General features: G+C 32.1%; 1 protein-coding gene across 1 annotated transcript; it reads left to right on the forward strand.

Annotated features, from left to right (window-relative positions):
* The first annotated feature begins 231 nt into the window (after positions 1 to 231).
* Positions 232 to 760, forward strand: LOC110038435 (RING-H2 finger protein ATL79-like). Its single transcript, XM_020743281.1, has one exon. The coding sequence runs from the start codon at positions 257 to 259 to the stop codon at positions 758 to 760; it is 504 nt and encodes a 167-aa protein (XP_020598940.1). The 5' UTR covers positions 232 to 256.
* Positions 761 to 19,528: the final 18,768 nt, after the last annotated feature.

Here is a 19,528-nt window from a genome sequence, read left to right on the forward strand (position 1 = left end):
TGCCACACTTCCGTAGCCGTTTTCATTAATAATCTACCATTTGTCAATAATAAAATAACTTCTATTTAAAAAATGTTATCTATAATTAGACGAATTTCTCCTTCTATTCGGGGCAGCTGCAGAGAAGGTCTAAAGTGGTTGAACATTGACCAAACATGAAGCCGTCCATCCTATGTCTTCCTTCCCTTCGGTCTCCTATATAAGGTTTCATAGCCTTTAATAGCTGGAGAAACAAGCTTTTCTTCTTCATCCAAGAATGATGCCAAGATCAGTCATCACCTTCCTATACCTCCTCGACCTCATCCAGTACACCGCATCCTTCCTCCTTTATCGCATCGGCCTCAACCCATCCTTTGAAACAGAGCCGACACCATGGGACGACGAGGAGTTCTTATTCATGTCTGTTGGCATTTCCATGCCAACAACAACATCTACTGCACAGACCTTGAAGAATAATTTGCCTGTTATCGATTACAAGAGCTTTCTCGAGAGAAAAAGAAAATCTCCCATGGCTGAGGCAACGCCAGATTGTGCCATTTGCCTTCAGTTCATAGAGCCTATGGACCATGTTCGTGAGCTAGGCAATTGTTGCCATGAATTCCACATGGATTGCATGGACCGGTGGTTGGACCTAGGCCGATTCAATTGTCCTCTCTGTAGATCAGCGGTGTTTCCATCTCAGGTCGTCTTCTGCAAAGGACCGTTTTCGGTTTTGAAATTTCTTCTATTTGGGAATGATTCAGTGGCTAGAGGCTGTTGACACTTCAACAATTGATGATTAGTTGATTAATTTGTTACAATTAAATTTATTATTTGTACTTATTTTTTTATTTTTTATCGAAGAAATGATTTTTAGTTGAATAATAATTAATTTATTTTTTATTTCAAATGAATTTATTATTTGTAGTTATTTTTTTTATTTTTTTTTTATCAAATAAATGACTTTTAGTTGAATAATTCTCCTCAAAATTTACAATTCTTAGACAACGATATGTAATTTGTATGTAAAAGTTATAAATAATTAATCAAATGAAGATATTTGTTTAAATATAAATATGCTTAAAATAATTATTTATAAAGATTTTTGCTTAAAATAATTCAGATTTTTAAAAAAATAAAGATAGTTAAATTATCTTCTATTTTATTAAATTTTGTTTTATGTTAAAACATTTGTTTTATCCATGAGTTTAAAATTTTGTAAAAACTAGTAATATAATTTATATTTGAAAAAAGCTTAAATGTCTTTCTATCAGTTAAATGCACATTAATTTAATTTTGGCCTTTAACTGGCGACCAAAGACTTCCCGTGAGTCCGAAAATTTGAGCAATTATTCGACGGTGTAGTGACACAATAGATATTAAATCATTTCTGACGGTTTTACAACTAAACAAATCTTAGGTTTTACGAAAAATACTTTTTTGATGGGCTGTAAAATTTGATCGATGGTTAATTTCATCAGTTCATTCTGATGGTCCAATATCGTCGGAAATTGAAGACTCGGTTTAACGACGAACCTAAGTTTAATCAATCTGGATAAAAAGTCTAAAACCAAAATAAAAATAGTGGGGGAAAGAGAGTCACCTTGTTTAATGCCTCTGGAGGTATGAAAGTATCCATATGTCTTCACATTAAGTAACAATGGGTGAGAGTTATTATTGAATCATCGCATAATTAAGTTGGTTAAATTAATGGTGAAACCTCTTACCAACAGAACCACTTCAATGAAGCCCGATAAGATAGTGTCATAGTCTTTTTTGATTTCTAGCTTGAAGATGACATTACCCCCACTGCAACTTCTGTCAAGGTCAAGGAACATTTCTTGTGCTAACAAGAGATTATCTACAATGCTTCTACCTTTGATGATGGTTGTTTGGTATGGGTTGATCAGCTGATTCAAATAAGGTTGAAGTCTGAACACAATCACTTTGTTGATAATCTTAGTGATCACATTTATAAGCCTAATTGGTCTGAAGAGGTGATCCTGATTCTCTTTATATATATTAATGTGATGTATGCCATTATATGCTTAATTATAATTCTTATTTTGCAACGGTGCCAAAAACTTGCTCTCAAGCAAAAGCTAGGTAAGATTTTGACTTCAAAGCAGATAAGAATACAGTTATAATTTTTTATAGTATACGTATCGTTATGAATTAAAAAAAGACTTTTCGATTAAGCCACGAATTTCAAACCCATAGGGAAAATGCAATATGCACTTTATAAAATAGAAGAAATTAGATAACAAAAATCTATTTAGCAAAATATTCTTACTTCAACTCTAGATACTCAAAGAAGAATGAAAGTTCGATTCGGTTTGTAATTTTTTTATAGTTGAAAATTGTTGACCTCACTTTTGGTTGAGGTCTAGTCTTTCCTCCTTAGTAGCATAGGATCTAGCCATAAGACTTTCTTGTTGACCATTCATAGAGGACTAGTAAAGAAACTTTTACAACTAGAAACTCTAAACTCTTCTTTGCTCAGTTTGAAGTTTCACAAATTGGTCTTTTCTTCTAACATTTAGTAAGTGGGGCCTGTATGGATGAGCTCAAAGGGAGTCCACAAAGGAGTGTTTGGCCTTAGGAAGGACTCTGAGTGGTGTGGTCTTGGTCAGTCTTGCACGCACAGACACTTGATATCCCTCAGTTACACTCACAACTTTAGGCTTTACTCAAATATGCTTAGATGGTCCCTTATCATTTTGGGAAACCCATGTAGATGGTCCCCTAAGCCACTTGCCCTAGGCTAGGGTTTAGCTTAGACCAGTACATGGTGGACCCAAGGTAGAGAAATCTATTTGTCCATGGCTTGAGTAGGGTGGTTGTGTGATTGATAACCCCAATCCTATTAAAATACCCAATTTAGCCTTTCATCCCCAAAATCTACCCAATTTACCACACAACCCTTGAAACCCCAATTTTGACCAAAATTCCCAAAATTACCCAAAATTCCGAACTTTGTTCAAAAAATATTTCAAACCATTTGAAACTACCCAAATTGCCCAAACCACCCAAAAATTTAAAATTACCAAAATAACCCTAGTGACCCATACTATCCCAAAACCTTCCAAATCATTTTTAATGTCCCCAAAACCAATTTGGACCACTCTTTTAAGCCCAATTTGAGCAATTTGACCGATTTTGACCAAAATCCCCTAATTTCTCTTAAAGGCCCACTTACTCTATATCACCCCTAATGTCCTCCAATTTGATCGTAATCTTCCCCAATTTCAATTCTAAACTCAAATTCATTATGACTAAAATTGATTGAAACCAAATCCAAGCCCACATAAACCCAATTTCAAGCCCAATTTCAGTTTCAATCCAAAAATCGCCAATGTTACCCAAAGCCAAAACATCACCAAATTGAACACCCAAACTTATCCAATTACCTTAATTTTGAGTTCTAACACCAAAATTTCCACTCAACTTATATTAAAGACACTTCATGACAATGATTTGCACCAAGTTTCTTAATCAATTGGACCCAATCAAAGCTCAAGCCCAACCTAGCCAAATTGGTCAACCCAAGACTACCGCCACCAAGTGGACCCTAGGGACAAGCCTAGAACCACCTAGCCCAACCTAGTTGAGCCATGGACCAATGGGCCCCCAAACTAATGAATTTCATGCCTAAATTGCCTAAGTCAAGGAAATATTTGCCAAAACCCTTCACTAACCTAATTAATTTTGTTGATGGACTGCTCACTGGCTCACCTGGTCACTAGAGGAGCCAAAATTGAGAGCTATCATGCATTAAATTGAATCCAATTGATCCCATCCAATGTGGCTTATCCCCATTGGTCACCTGCGCCACTTAGCCCTCCACCTCAGCTCCCCATTGCACCTACCAGCCACCTCTGAGCTCCATCAGACAACCATGGCTATAAATTGAGCTCCTCGTGGATAAAGTGGAGAGTTCTTGAAACCTAGGGGAAACTCTGCAAAAATCTCACCAGAGCTCCTCCAAACCTTCCTGAGTGTAGGTCCATTGTTTCCAGCCATCCAAAGCCACTGCCCTGACCCAATTTCTCGGGCCAATTCCCTGTCAGAACCAGGACATAATTCTTCACTCCTCCATAGTCCACCAAAGTCCAATTAATTTCACCCACACCATCCTTAGACTGAGAGGAGTTGATCCCCCATAAATGCCTTATCACATATCTTCTCTAACCTAGCTCAAGACTAGCACCTGAAAATTAGTCTGGTTGAAATCATACCTAGACAATTCACCATAGCCCAACAACTCATTTAAAGGGTCGTTGGACTCCTCTAAAGCTTCTTCAACCTTCTGATTGAGGCTACACCTCTCAAACCAACGTATTGAACTCTCCCCTCAATTTGAGCGTAATTTGATTCTCCATGTGTATATATTGTATTTCATGCTTGATCAATTGTATAGATAGGTTTTTCTTTAGTAGATGAAGGTGTAGAAATAAACCTGAAGCAATTTGGTTGAGTCTAGCTCAAGATCTTAAGGGTTTAGTGTGGACACCGTACGTGTTAGGTCAGTTTGGCAGGATGACCAGGAGTCATCCGATCGCACATCTATCGAATGGACGCTCTGGATTGTGCCATACAGATGGATGGATTATTACGGTGGGACGTGTGGTTGCTGAGTCAAGTAGTGGTGTCGAATGGTGGAGCACCGCGTGGCCTTTCGGAGCCGTCGCATGATGTTGTGGCACTGACTGTGTTAAGTAGAAAATTACTACCACTAATTTTGAAAATTTTAAGGTCACTTGAGTTCCATGTGATAAGTTAAGAAGTGCAGAGCCCTAAGGGCAAAATGGTCATTTTGAACTTTATTTCCTTAATTAAATTTTAGGATTAATCAACATGTAAATGGGTAATATTGATTATAAAAAAATCTTATGAGTGTTTTATATTTGAAGGGCTAAGAGATAGAAACCAACTTACCATCCTTTTGATCCCGATGATATAGTTGTGCAAAATATATAAAGTTGACTTCGCTTTACATCAATAAAAAAAACTTGATGCATTATTTTATGAATAATAAATTTAAGCAATTTATATAGAGATTCTACGCAAGTATATGTATCGTTACCAAGTAATACAAGAGTTTCTGTTTAAGCCCCAAATATCGATCCCACAATGAAGGTTTAAATTTGAGATGATAAATTAACTATAAAACTCACAGCAATAAAATAAAATTACTACCACTAATTTTGAATATTTGATGTATTATCAGAACTAAATTACTAACTACTAGCAAAACTGAATTGCAAAGTTTAAATAGTAACTACCAAACTATGTTTCTATCTTTATGTGATAAATATTTCTTATGTTAATATGAAAAAAATAACTTTCCCACTACAATGAGTTTTTTGTAAAATGAGGATAGACAAATGGTTTAAATTTGGATTGTGCCAAATAGGAGCAATTTTAATTATCTACCCTGATTTAGTGCTATAGAGAATCATTGGCTAATCTCAGGTTTAGTCTCTAAATCTGTGGTTAGGCTGGGATGATACTAACTCTCATTCCAAAGCTCCCACTTCCCTTCTCCTGAAGGATAACACTTGTTTTAGTTCTTAAACACTAAGACCAAATTGGGGATTTTAGTCTGTAACCCTAAAATCTTCAATTCTTCACACAACAATGTATATTACCCTATTTATTTATACTTAATTACACGAATGAAATACACTTCCATGGAATTAAATGTGATCCTCAATCTGTTGTAGAACTCGTACTCTACTGCCCGGATCATATGTTTCATAACATAATTTTACATTTCAATTTTTGAGATCAAAAATTAAATTAAGAACAACGTTGAAAAACCATCACAATTTAATTTATATTTCAAAATTGGCACATCAAAATTATTTCTTCTTTTCACCATATTTCAGTGTAGGGAGAAAGATAAAGAAAACTCATAAAACTTAATGAGAAAAATACAAGAAAACACAAATTTCATTTATAAAAGAAAGTTCATACAATAATAATAAACAAACAACACTTATCTGAAACTCTTTATCAAAGCAAATCTCTTGTAGCCTCTCTTGGACTCTTTCTCTCTTTAAACTATTCTTGATTCTCTCTTAGAAGATGTAGGAAGAAGAAATCTCTCAGTTCTTTCCACGTCTAACAACTCTTAGAAAAGAATTCACACTTAAACTCACCATAAAAACTCAAAACTCTAAAGAAATAAATGACTAATAAACTTTTAGTGGTTGGGGTGGGAGTGGAAGAGAGATTTTTATGATTAATTCTTAATCAAAATAGATCCTAATGTCAATTTTCCAATAGGTTCATCCAAAAACTCTTATAAAAGTCTCCAAATTTGTTGAGTCTTCTAGAAATCGGTCTTGCACCAACATTGGCGCCGTCGGCGCCAGTGGCCGGTGAATTAAATCAGGGTGAATTAATTCAGTGCATTCTATCAAATGGTGTCGTCGGCACTGCTTTTAGTGTCGTAGGCGTTGAGGATATTTTGGCCTTTATTCGGTAGGTCTGTGTCGTCAATGTCCATCCTGGCACCGTCGACGCTGAACATTTCTTCAAAAACACCATTTTGACTCCAAATTCCATCCTTTTTGCTTCAAGTCCTACAAATCAACAACCTACAAGAAAACATCAAAAGCAAAAGAACATGATAAATACCTTCCTTTAAAGTACAATATCACCAAAAATGAGTATAAAATATAGGTCTAAATATGCATATATTTTTGGTGCATCAATGTTACTTATCCTCAAGTAACTTTTTTACTACATAAAAATATGACTCATGGCAAAGAATTTAACTTCTAGATTTTCATATTTTAGTCCACTAAATAAAATTGCATAACTTAAGAAAAATGTAAAATAACTCCAGTTAATACTAAAGGTATAAGAATATATAGCAGCCAAGTCTAAGATTTTAGATTCTCTATTCTTTTCAAAGAAAATTGCAAATTGTCATATTAAAGCCATTTAGAATATCCATATGAAAACGAACTTCATGAAATTTTATCCAAGCTTCTCTTCACATCTTTTTCTTCTTTCTTCATTTCTTTTCTTTTCTTTCAGGATCATTTACAATCTTTTTTTCTTTTTTTATGTGAGGATTACTATATCTGGATACCCTTCAATGATTTTGAACTTCACTATCCTCTTCTTAAAGTTAAAAACTTTTCACATTCCTTCCCTTTATAAATTTATATTAGCTTTAATGATTTTTCATAAAGTTTTATTATTTTCTTCTTACATGAATCTTTAAGATTTTTAATACTACAAAAATACAGATTCTTGTACTTACATTAGAAAAAACATAATCTTATTCTCTCATACCAAATATCTTAATCTCTAAAATTAACCTTTATTATTGAAAATTTTTACTTAAATTTATTATATATTTAGAAACACAAATATAATTATCTAAAGTCACCCTTTAATACCAAAGGTCATGTTAAATTTAAAAATTTTGAAACTATAGCTAATTGAGGACAAATAAAATTAAGTTTTTTTCTTTAAAAAGGAATTTTTCTTCACCCCAAACTTAAGTGAAAAAGAACTTTTAATATATAAAGAAATGACTTGCCTATTGAAGGTTCTAATATTGAAACTGAACTCTGAAATATTGTAAGTGCTAATATGAAAAGCCACAAGACTTAAAACATTAAATAACACATAATACATATACAAAAATTTGCTGAGAAAGAATTTACTACAAATACATTGAACAAAGTACTAAAAACTAACAACAATACTAAAATAATTTCCAATTTAAAAATAGTTTTACAATCCTACTGTTCACAATACAACATAACATCTAAAATAAAGCAAAATATCACACTCTAGAAATAAATGACAAGAACAATAAAGTGCAACCAACTATAAACTAAACAAAAGATCAAGCTAAAATAGCATCAGTCATTATCTTCTTCTTCTTCTACATCAACATTTTGCTGCTGATATGGAGTAAAGACAAGGTGACCAGGAAACTAAACTGAGTTGTCACCCCTCATGTATCTAACCATTACATCATCATAAGCAGCATCATACTCAAACTTCTACCTTGTCAAATCATCATTATGTGCATTTCTAGCCTCCATATTTTCCACCATATTTTCCATTCTATTTTGCATCTTCAAGAAATCTCCCTGTTGGATCATCAGTTGCTCCATAAGTCCCTGGAGAGTAGGGGCACTAGAAATAGAAGTAGAATGAATATCCCTACTCCTACTTCCAGATCTCCATCCAACATAAGATTCATAAGTTTTAATATCTGTTGGCCCAATAAGATTTAGAGGTTCAATCCTCCCCTCATTCATTCTAAAATCAACTCCTGCTGGTTCACATAGTGTGAAGATTAGGGCAGGGTGTGCTAATCCACCAGTAATCTCACCTAAAGCAATAGAATGAGTGTTTCTATAAACAATAGAACCTACATCTATCCTTCTCATCTACTGGATACAAAAGTTTAGGAATGGCTCTATCCTTTGAAACCTTGCTATGATGATTTTTTGCTATCATTCTAGTAGATATAAAGTAGTGTCAGGCATTAGATACTACATTTAACATAGAAAGAGGGAAGTTTATCTTAACATTATTCTTCACCATCCAAGCTCTTCTTCCACCAATAAGAAAAGAAATAACTTCATCTAAGGCCTCATTTGTAGCTGATAAAAGTCATTAATTCCTTTAGCTGATAAAATTCATTAATTCTTCTTGGAGTAAATTCCACCATATTTTCAAGAACAAAAACGTTAGAACAAAAACGTTGTCCTCAGGATTTTCCTTAAAGTTGGCATGGAAGTCCATCACTATGCCAATAATAGACTCGGCAACAAAGTAATAAAAGTTCTTCCGCTGCCGAGCAATGATTAATCTTTTGACTTCTCCACCTAAATTTTTAAATGCTCGATCCGAAATTACTTTCTTATGCTCAAGTAGACTATTGAATCGAGCACTTGCCTTGAAGCTAACAAATTTTTGTTCATCATAATCTACTTTTTCACTTTCCTCTTTCCTTTGCTGATTCTCGATGCATGGTAATCTAAATGATTTTGAAAATTTGAATAAATTCTGAAAATTCCAAAAATTGCAATGTGGAATGTTCTAAACTTAAATCTACTTAGAAAGAGTTCTTCACTAAAGGATTTTCTCAAAAATCTTCCAAAAAATTTTAAAATTTTGGATCTTGGCAATGTAAGATAAATCCTTCGTGAAAATAAAAAATTTTGAGTTTAAAGTGTAGCTCTTACGTAGAGAAGATGAAATTCAAACTTCTTTTTCCTTCAAATCACCTCAAATCCAGGATAATATTCTATGCTTCATTTCCATTCCCAATATAATTTTCATCAATAGGAATCATGGGCTCCCAGGGTAATAATACTTTCTCCCAAATTTCATATGACACTTCAAATTGACTCTAAAGTAAGAAAATTGTAGAAGGATGCCCCAGTCTATATATAGGCCCATTCATAATAATACCCATAATGGATTTGAAAATAATTGATCCCATATCAATGGGCTTTCCCATTTGAATGGAATAGTTTAAAATTGCACTTTCTCTTGTAACTCTACTAATCTTCATGGTAGGGAGTAGTTTTGTAGACATGAAGAAATGTCATTGTTTAAATATTGGATTAAGCAGTGAAGCAGAGAAACTAACATATCCCTCATATCTGATTTCCAAATTATCATATTCATCCATCAGAAAATGGTATACATTTTGCATCATATCTCTCGTTGGGATAAAATTTGTATAAAAACAGATTGACATGCTTTCTATCATATACAAATCATTAATTCGAGGTGGAGTAAATGGTGCAACCTTACCTCGAACGAAGATGACTCCTTGGGTAATTCCATGTAAGTTAGCATAGAATTCATTTACCACTGGTACAAAAACTACAATGGTAGTGTAGCATGGAACTTCCGAATGTCTCTGTACTATGACTTTCTCAATCTGTGAACTTGGATTACTCAATCCATGATTAATAAAGCCTCTCTCCTTGATAAATCTCTTCTTAGTGATGACTTTGTTGTATAATCTCTGCACGCCAAAACTAATAACATTTCTTCTTTTGAAAACTCCATACCTTGAAGTATTTCCTGAATTGGAAGCCATGTATTTCAAAATTTGGAATTTTTTGGTCATTTAAGGAAGTTTTCAGGCCTTTGAAAACACCTATCAGAGGTTATTTTGAAGTTACAATCTTGCCAAATTCCGTCAATTAATTCTTGAATGCACTGAGTTGCTCAGGACAATGTCAGCGCTCCCGATGGCACTATCGGCGCTATGGCTTTGGTAAACGGGCATCGTCGGCACCAGAGGCCAATATTGCATCGCTTCTTTTTTTGGTTCAATTCAATTCCAGATTTTATTCCAATACCAATATTTGTCTTAATTTATGATATATAAAATTATGTAGGATTCAAAAATATTTTTATTTTCTAAGATATAAAATACTTATTAAACAACATTGAAAGATATTTAGATTAAAATTAAATTCTTTAATAGCCTAAAATGCTTTATGTTACATCTCTACTAGTAAGTGACATGTTTTTTTCCAAAAAATAGGTCTTTATAGGAACATTCTAATAGGATTCTTGTAAGCAGTTCTGTATGCCCATAGTGCAGTATCAAATCTAGCAGACCAATCCAATTTATAAGGATTTACAACTTTTTCTAAAATTCATTTTATTTCACGATTTTATATCTCTGCTAGACCGCTTATTTGGGGATGAAAAGCAATAGAGAATTTGTGCATAATATCATATTTTTTAATCAATTTTGCAATTCTCTTATTCCTAAAATGGGACCCTCCATCCATAATAATTACTCTCGATATTTCATATCTTGTAAAAATATTTTTATTTAAAAATTTTGAAACACTTAGATCATCACATTTAGGTACAACGATAGCTTCAATCCATTTGGATATGTAATCAACAACAAGTAATATATATAAATTTACAAATGAAGGCATTAATGGTTCCCTAAAATATAATCCCCACACATCAAAAATTTCAACTTCTAATGTGTAATTTACAGGCATTTCATTTCTTTTAGAAATATTTCCGACGCACTGGCATCGATCGCATGTTTTAATATATTCATTAACATCACTAAAAAGTGTAGGCCAATAAAATCCAGCTTGCAAAATTTTATGTGCAGTTATATTTGTTCCAAAATTTCCTCCAAATTCAGAATCTCATTCAATTATTTGAACAGTTTCTTCATAAGGCACACGCCTTCTAATAATTATATACTTACACTATTTATATAAATATGAGTCATCTCAAAAATAAAATTTTAAATCTTAAATAATTTTTTTTGATTGTTGATTCTTAACATCTGGTGGTAGAATATCACTCACAATATAATTTACTATATCGGTATACCACAGTTTATTCATTACATCAATATTATATAATTGTTCATCAGTATACCACAGTTTTTTCATTACATCAATATTATATAATTGTTCATCAGGGAAAGTTTCCAAAATTTCATTTGCAAAATTAGTTAATATTTCTTGTTCTAGTCTAGACAAATGATTAATTATTTGATTACCATTTCCCTTTCTATCAACCACCATAAAATCAAACTCTTGCAGTATAATTGTCCTTTTAATTACTCTTGCTTTAGCATCCTTTTTTTGCATCAAATATTTGATAGCAGAATGATCTGTGTGCACTATACATTTGGCTCAATTAAGTAAGGTCTAAACTTATCAAAGGCATAGACTATAGCTAATAACTCTCTTTCAATAGTAGCGTAATTAATTTGAGCATCATTTAGAGTTTTACTAGCATAATGTATTGCCTTAAAAACTTTGTTGTGTCTTTGTCCTAAAACAACTCCAATAGCATAATCACTAGCGTCACACATTCACATGGTTTCTCCCGATCAAGTGGAATGATTATAGATGTAGTGATTAATTTTTTTTTCAACAGTCCAAATGATTTTATGCATTCCTCATTAAAACCAAATTTTGTATCTTTTTCTAAAAGTTGTTTTTCTAAAAGTTGGCATAACTAAAAGTTGGCATAATGACTTAGTTATTTTTGAAAAACTTTTTATATAACACCTGTAGAAACCAACATGTCCTGGGAAACTTCTTACCCCTCTAACCATAGTAGGAGATGTTAACTTCTTAATAACTTGAATTTTTGCAGGATCTACTTCCATGCCATTTTTAGAAATTTTATGCCCAAGTATAATTCCTCTTGCAACCATAAATTGACACTTTTCCCAATTTAGTACTAGGTTGATTTTTCACATAATTACAGAACTTTTTCTAACTTATTTAAACATACTTCAAATGAAGTCCCGAATACAAAACATTCATCGATGAATGCTTCCATTTCATGTTCAATTAAATTGCTAAAAATTGATATCATACATCTTCGAAATGTCGCAAGTGCATTACATAGTCCAAAAGGAATTCTACCAATAGCAAATGTTCCATAAGGGCTTGTAAATGTTGTTTTCTCTTGATCCTCAGGAGCAATGAGAATTTGGTGATACCCGGTATATCCATCTAAAAAGCAGTAATATTTGTTCCCAATCAATCTATCCAACATTTGGTCTAGAAAGGGTAAAGGAAAGTGATCTTTCTTGGTGGCCATGTTTAATTTTCTATAGTCTATACAAATTAGCCAACCAGTAACTTGTCTTATTGGAATTAATACATTTTTCTCATTTACTTCAACTGTCACTCCTTTTTTCTTTGGAACACAGTGAATTGGACTTACCCAAACACTGTGAGAAATAAATATATAATTCCAACATCTAACCATTTTAAGATTTCTTTTTTAACAACTTCTTTCATTATTGGGTTTAATCTCCTCTGGGAATCACCTTTAAGTTCACATTGTTTATCTAATAAAATTTTGTGCATACAAATTGAAGGACTAATTCCTTTAATATCTGCAAAATTCCATCTAAAAGCCTTTTTATATCTTTTCAACATTTCTATTAATTTCTATTCTTGAATTTCAGTTAAATTAGAAGGTAGAATAACATGCAATGTAGATGAATCTCCTAAAAACACATATTTTAAATGAGCAAGTAATACTTTCAGTTAAAATTCAGGTGGTTTAATACTTGAAGAAATAAGATTTTTATTATCATTTTCCAACAAGTCTAAAGTTTCAAATTTGTACCTGAACATAATCTAAATTCCCTTCTTTTATTTCATTCTCATTCTCACAATACTCTTCTTGCCTTAATTTTTCTTCAAAAACTCTCCATATCTAATATGATAAAGTCTACAGGAAAAATAAATTTATCCATTTTTACTAGTACATCTTCTATAACTACTTTAGGATAATTTATTGATCAATCAACTAACTGAAGAGTTATACTACTAGAGGAAATCTCTCCTAAATCTAAACGTTTAAAAATTAATAGAGGCATAAGTTTAATACTCACTTCTAAATCACATAAGGCTTTTCCAAAAAAATTTTCACAAATAGCACAAGGTATAGTAAAACTACCAGGCTCTTTTAACTTTTTATTAAGCATTTTCTAAATAATAGCGCTACACTCTTCACTAAGTGCAACGGTCTCAAGATCTAAATACATCCTTTTCTTACTTAGTATATCCTTCATAAATTTCATAAAACATGGCCTATGTTCCAAAGCCTCAATGAAAGGAATATTTATCGTTAACTTTTTAAGGATTTCCAAAAATTTTGTAAATTGTTTATCTTTATTCTTCTGTTTCAATCGTTAAGGAAACAGAGGTGGTGGTTTTTTTAAAGGAACTTTATTTGGTTCTTTTTCATTGTGGTCGTTTTCAATCTCTTCCTTCTCCTCCTCTACTTAAGTTTCTCTTCACATTCTTGTTTCCACTTCTTTTCTACTTCGTAATTGAATAGCTTTAATTTGCTCTCTTATTTTGATCTTTTGGATTGGATTAACTTCCACAGTACTCGGAAGAATTCCTAAAGGTCTGTTACTAAGTTTAGTAGTAATATGACCTAATTGATTTTCAATATTTCTAAAAGCAGCCCCTTGATGTTGTATTTGATTTCCCATGTTCAACATTACTTTTTTCATCGTCAACTTCTTTTTCTTAACTTGTGGATTAGGGTTAGAGTTAAATTCAGGAGGATAATAAGGTCGATAGTTAGGATTTCCTTGATTGTTTAAATTTCCTGAAGAATTTGCTGAATTGTTATAATTATTCCAACTAAAATTCGAGTGATTTTTCCTTTCAGGGTTATAATAGGTAGAATAGGGATTATTATTTCAAGTATTTATAGCATTCAAATTTTCATAAGATGATTGAGTATCAATTATATGTCCTAGTGAATTTTCCTCTAATACTGGTGATATTTGAGAATTGTTCACTCAAATTTGATCAATCTTTTTCGATATAGCGACAATTTAAGATGTTAAAATAGACATTGCATCAAAATCATGAATACTAGATACTCTCTTAGGATTTATCCATTCAAAGGGCCATTGAAATTTTTAAGTAGCCATTTCCTCTTTTGAAGAGTATGCTTCATCAAAAGGTTTTCACATTTGTGATCCATCTACAGCAGCATCTATAATAGATCTAAGTGATCCTACTAATCCATTATAAAAAATTTTAATTATTAACCAATCTCATAAAGCATGGGGTGGACATTTCTTAAGGAGATCCTTAAATCTTTCCCAGGCTTCATATATTGATTCCCCTTCAAACTAACAATAAGATGTAATGTCATTTCTAAGCTTAGCAATTTTTTAGGGTGGAAAATATTTAGCCAAAAATTTTTGTGATAGTTCATTCTAAGTTCTGATAGATCCAAGTGCTAATTAATTTAACCAAGCTTTAGCTTTATCGTTAATGAAAAAGAAAAAAGTCTAAGCCTAACAACATCATTAGACACTCCATCATATTTAATAGTAACACATATTTCAAAAAAACTAGCAAGATGTATGTTAGGATCTTCATTGGTGTTCCTCCAAACTGATTATTTTGTATCATTTGGAGAATAACAGGTTTAAGCTCAAATGAATTAGCACCAACATGGATTTTTAATAGTCAAGTGATGTTCATCTGTTGTAGAATTAGCATAATCTTTTAAAGGTCGTTGTCTATTTTCATTTATTTGATTACCTATGTTATTCGCCATTTTGTTCAAATTTTTAATTTATTTTTGTTGTTTTCAATAACATGAATTTTTCTTGGATTAACTTACATTCCTTTTTGAGAAATTTTATGTCATAATACTATTTCTCCTCTAACCATAAATTGGCATTTTTCTCAATTGAGAACAAAGTTTGCTTCTTCACAGCGCTTAAGAAATCTTGATAAATGATCTAAACATGAATTAAAAGAAGTTAAATTCTTTCAACATAGGGTTTAATCTCCTTTAAGGATCAGATTTTGGTTCATGATGTTCTTACATTAAAATTCTATGCATACAAATCAATGATCTCGATGATATAGTTGTGCAAAATATATAAAGTTGACTCCGCTTTACAATGCTGCCAAAAACTTGATGCGTTATTTAATGAATAAAAAATTTAAACAATATATGCATGGATTCTACACAAGTATACGAATCGTTACCATGTAATACAAGACTTTCTGTTTAAGCCCCAAATATCATCCCACGAGATAGTTTTAAATTTGAGATGATAAATTAACTAAAAAATTCACAGAAATAAAAATAAAATTACTATCACTAATTTTGAATATTTGATGTATTATAAGAACTAAATTATTAACTACTTGCAAAATTGGAATGCAAAGTTTAAACAATAACTACCAAACTATGTTTATGTGATGAAGTTATCTAATATGAAAAAGCATCTTTCCAAATACAATGTGTTTTTCGTAAAATGATATTAGATAAATGGTTTAAAAAAGTATTGTGCCAAATAGGAGCAATTTTAATTCTCTACTCTCATTCATTGTTATAGAGAATCATTGACTAATTTCATGTTTAGTCCCTAAATCCGTGGTTAGGCTGGAAAGATACCGGCTCTCACTCCGGAGCGACCACTTCCCTTCCCCTAAAGGCTAACGCTCACTTTAGTTCTTAAACACTAAGATCAAATTAGGGATTTTAGTGTGTCACCCTAAAATCTCCAAATCTACACCCAATAATGTATATTCCTCTATTTATTTGCGCTTAATTCCACGAATGAAATACTCCTCCAAGAAATTAAATGTGATTCCCACCCTATTATAGAACTCATAGTCCAATTCCCAGATCATATGTTTCATAACATATTTTAATATTTCAGTTGGCCAGATTGAAAAGTAAATTAAGAAAAGAGTTGAAAAACCATCACAATTTATTTTATAATTTAAAATTGGCACAACCAAATTATCTCTTCATTTCACAATATCTTAGAGTAGGGAGAACAATAAAGAAAACTACCCATAATTCATAAGAAGATAATTAAAAATATAAATTTCATACATATAAAAGAAATTTCATACAATAATAATAAACAAACAAAACTTTTCTTAAACTCTTTCTCAAAGCAATTCTCTTGTAGCCTCTCTTGGACTCTTTCTCTAGAAGAAATCTGTTTACAATACTCTTGATTCTCTCTTAGAAGATGTAAGGAAGAAGAAATCTCTCACTTCTCTCCCTCTCTAACCACTATAATAACTCTTAGGAAAGAATTCACACTTAAACTCACCCCAAAATCTCAAAATTTTAAAGAAACCAAAATCTCAAAATTCTAAAGAAATAAATGACTAATGGACTTTTAGTGGTTGGAGGGAGTGGAAGAGAAATTTTTCTGATCAATTTTCATTCTAAATAGAGCCTAATGTTGATTTTCCAATATGTGTATCAAAAAACTCTTCAAAAAGCATCCAGATTCATTGAATATTCTAGAAATCAATCTTGCACCAATGTTGGCATTGTCGGCACCCATTTTGGTGTCGTCAGCGCTAGTGGCCTGTAAATTAATTCAGTGCTTTCTGTCAAATGGTGTCATCGACACCGCTCCTGGCGCCGTTGGCACTGAGGATATTTTGGCCTCTATTTTGTAGGTTTGCACCGTTGGCGTCTATCCTGGAGTCGTTGGTGCTGAGTATTTCTTCAAAAATGTCATTTTGACTCTAAATTCCATCCTTTTTTGCTTCCTTTTTGCTTTAAGTCCTTTTTTGCTCATCCTTTTTTGCTTCCTTTTTGCTTTAAGTCCTAAAAATCAACAACCTGCAATAAAACATGAAAAATAAGCATAATATCACCAAAAATGAGTATAAGATATAGGTCTAAATATGCATATGTTTTATGTGCATCACCTTTTCATGATAAGGGTTGAGTTGTAATTTTGATAATTGTCTTGATTTGGATGATAATTTATTTAGGGTGATCATAAAGTAATGGGCTTAGGTTAGGAAGATGATAATTAAATTTTTTTAAGCCCACAATTAGATATGATATGATCTTTTAATAAGTATATGTACCACTTAAATTTAAATTCTAATAATTGCAAATTTACCCACTAAAGTTGTTAAGGGCTTAGTAGTGAGCTAGGCTTAATCCAAGACTATTTAACGAGGTTTAAAAATATAAGATGATTGATAATCAACACCTCTAAACAATATAGGCAAAACATTTGTTCTGATGACCTAACTTGCCCTAGGGGCATCCACCCACATAACTTTTAAGTAAGCTATCAACTTATTAAATGAGTACCACACTCTTAGGATAATTAAAATGTTAAGGTTCACTGAGTAATGGGAGAATTTTATGTTAACCTTGGGATGATTAATAAAATAATACAATAAGTTCAAAATAATCTCGAAACATTCCAAGGGGTTTTAAAAGTTGTACAGGGTCATTTCCTGAACAATTTGGAATCTCTAGGATATTTTGAAAGACGACTGAACTTATTATATTTTTTATCTAATAAATCATTCACTAAGATCTTTTTGAGACACACTGAGTCATAGTTTGAGATTTTTTTAAAAACACCTTCATCTACTCTTATGATTTATTTAAATTTCTACAAAATTATATACACTTTGCAAATGCTAATCTTTTAGCAGGAATGAAGATGACAGGTACGTAATAACAATGTTATTTCATTTCTATCCTTTTATTTTTTATAATCTACTTTTGCTGTAAAATATTATAACTGTGTGGTTGTGCACCTTACTTTACTTGCAAAAATTAAAACCATTTTCAAAAATTAATCAACATTTTCAAAAAAAAACCCTAAAACAACTTGTTTTAAAAGTAACCATAAATCCTTTAAAATGTCACTAAATTTAAAACATCCTTTTTAGTTTACGGGAGTCTCTCGGAGGAGGTAACAAAAGATTGCTATTGAGATCTCCCCAATTTGAAATAAGTGTAACAACTTCTTTAAGCTAAGTAATTCAAAAGAAAATAGTGAAACCATAATGAGGGAACCGTGGGATCCTTACTGGTGTCGTTCTAATCAACTTTAACCCCCATAATGATTGAACTTATTAAATCTTTAAACCTTAGACTTTAAGTCTGCTACATCCCCTTTCACACTCCTTTGGTTTGATCTTTTGAAAAGTCCTACCCCTTGAAATTCTTTAAGACAATATTATTTGATCTAAATAGAGAGTTTTCTTAACTAACTTTGGTCAATTAAGATGTAATTGTCTGTAGGGGCTTACCCTTACAAAAAACTTTAAAAATCAAGCTTAATATAAACCTTATTTAGTTTTTCTTATTAAATAGGGGAACTTGTCGATCAACAAAAAAACGGTTTTTTTACAGACTTAAATGGATGTTATAAATTCTTCAATTTATTTAATTGAGCTTTACCAGTGAGTAATGGATCCATTCTTCATGATGGATGCATTACCTGTGGTATTAGGCTTATTTATTTAAACAACTGTGGATATGATATTATTTTGGTCTTGTATTTTTAAAATTTAAAATATTAATTTTTATTAATATTAAATTAAATCGGACGCCAGGATATCCATTCCGACGGCTGATAACTTCTAATTTGATGGCCAACAACTTCTGGAGACTCCATTGGGGAATAGTTTCTCTTGCATGGCTTCTCAAGAAAATCCCTAGAAGTTCCTTTTAAGCACTTTCTCTCTTTACAAACACTCTTAACTCCCTCTTAGAACTGTAATGAAGAAGAAATCTTTTGTCTTTCCACTCCTATTACAAGCCAAAAGAAATCCTCCCTTCTCTCTCATGCCAAAACCTTTCTCTTTATCTCATGCCTGTTGACCTCATTTTGAGGTCTTCTTTTCCCTTCCCTAGATACCCTAGGATTTAGCCTTAGGATTTTTCTATTTTGACTCTCCTAAAGGACTAGACCGAGATCTACACCACTTAGAGAATCGAGCCACTTCTTCACTTTTTGAAGTTACATATGGGCGGTTTCAAATCCTCAACATTTGATTGAGTCAATTGAAAAGCTAACATATTGAAGCTCAACTTAAACTTCTATAGAAATTTGAAAGATATAGGTGGACCTCATGATGTATGTGACATTTGACTTGCCTCCACGAGCGATGTGTTTGACTTTGATTGTCACTTATGCGAGTAACGGTCAACATTTTTATTTTTTAGACGGCTCTAATTGGACCAAAATAACTTATTTTGC

This window comes from Phalaenopsis equestris, unplaced genomic scaffold (genome assembly GCF_001263595.1).
Source record: "Phalaenopsis equestris unplaced genomic scaffold, ASM126359v1 Scaffold232808, whole genome shotgun sequence".
Lineage (NCBI taxonomy): Eukaryota > Viridiplantae > Streptophyta > Magnoliopsida > Asparagales > Orchidaceae > Phalaenopsis > Phalaenopsis equestris.

Bases quoted from the DNA above. Each gene is read 5' to 3' on its own strand.
- LOC110038435 (XM_020743281.1), top strand. From the start codon at position 257: ATGATGCCAAGATCAGTCATCACCTTCCTATACCTCCTCGACCTCATC.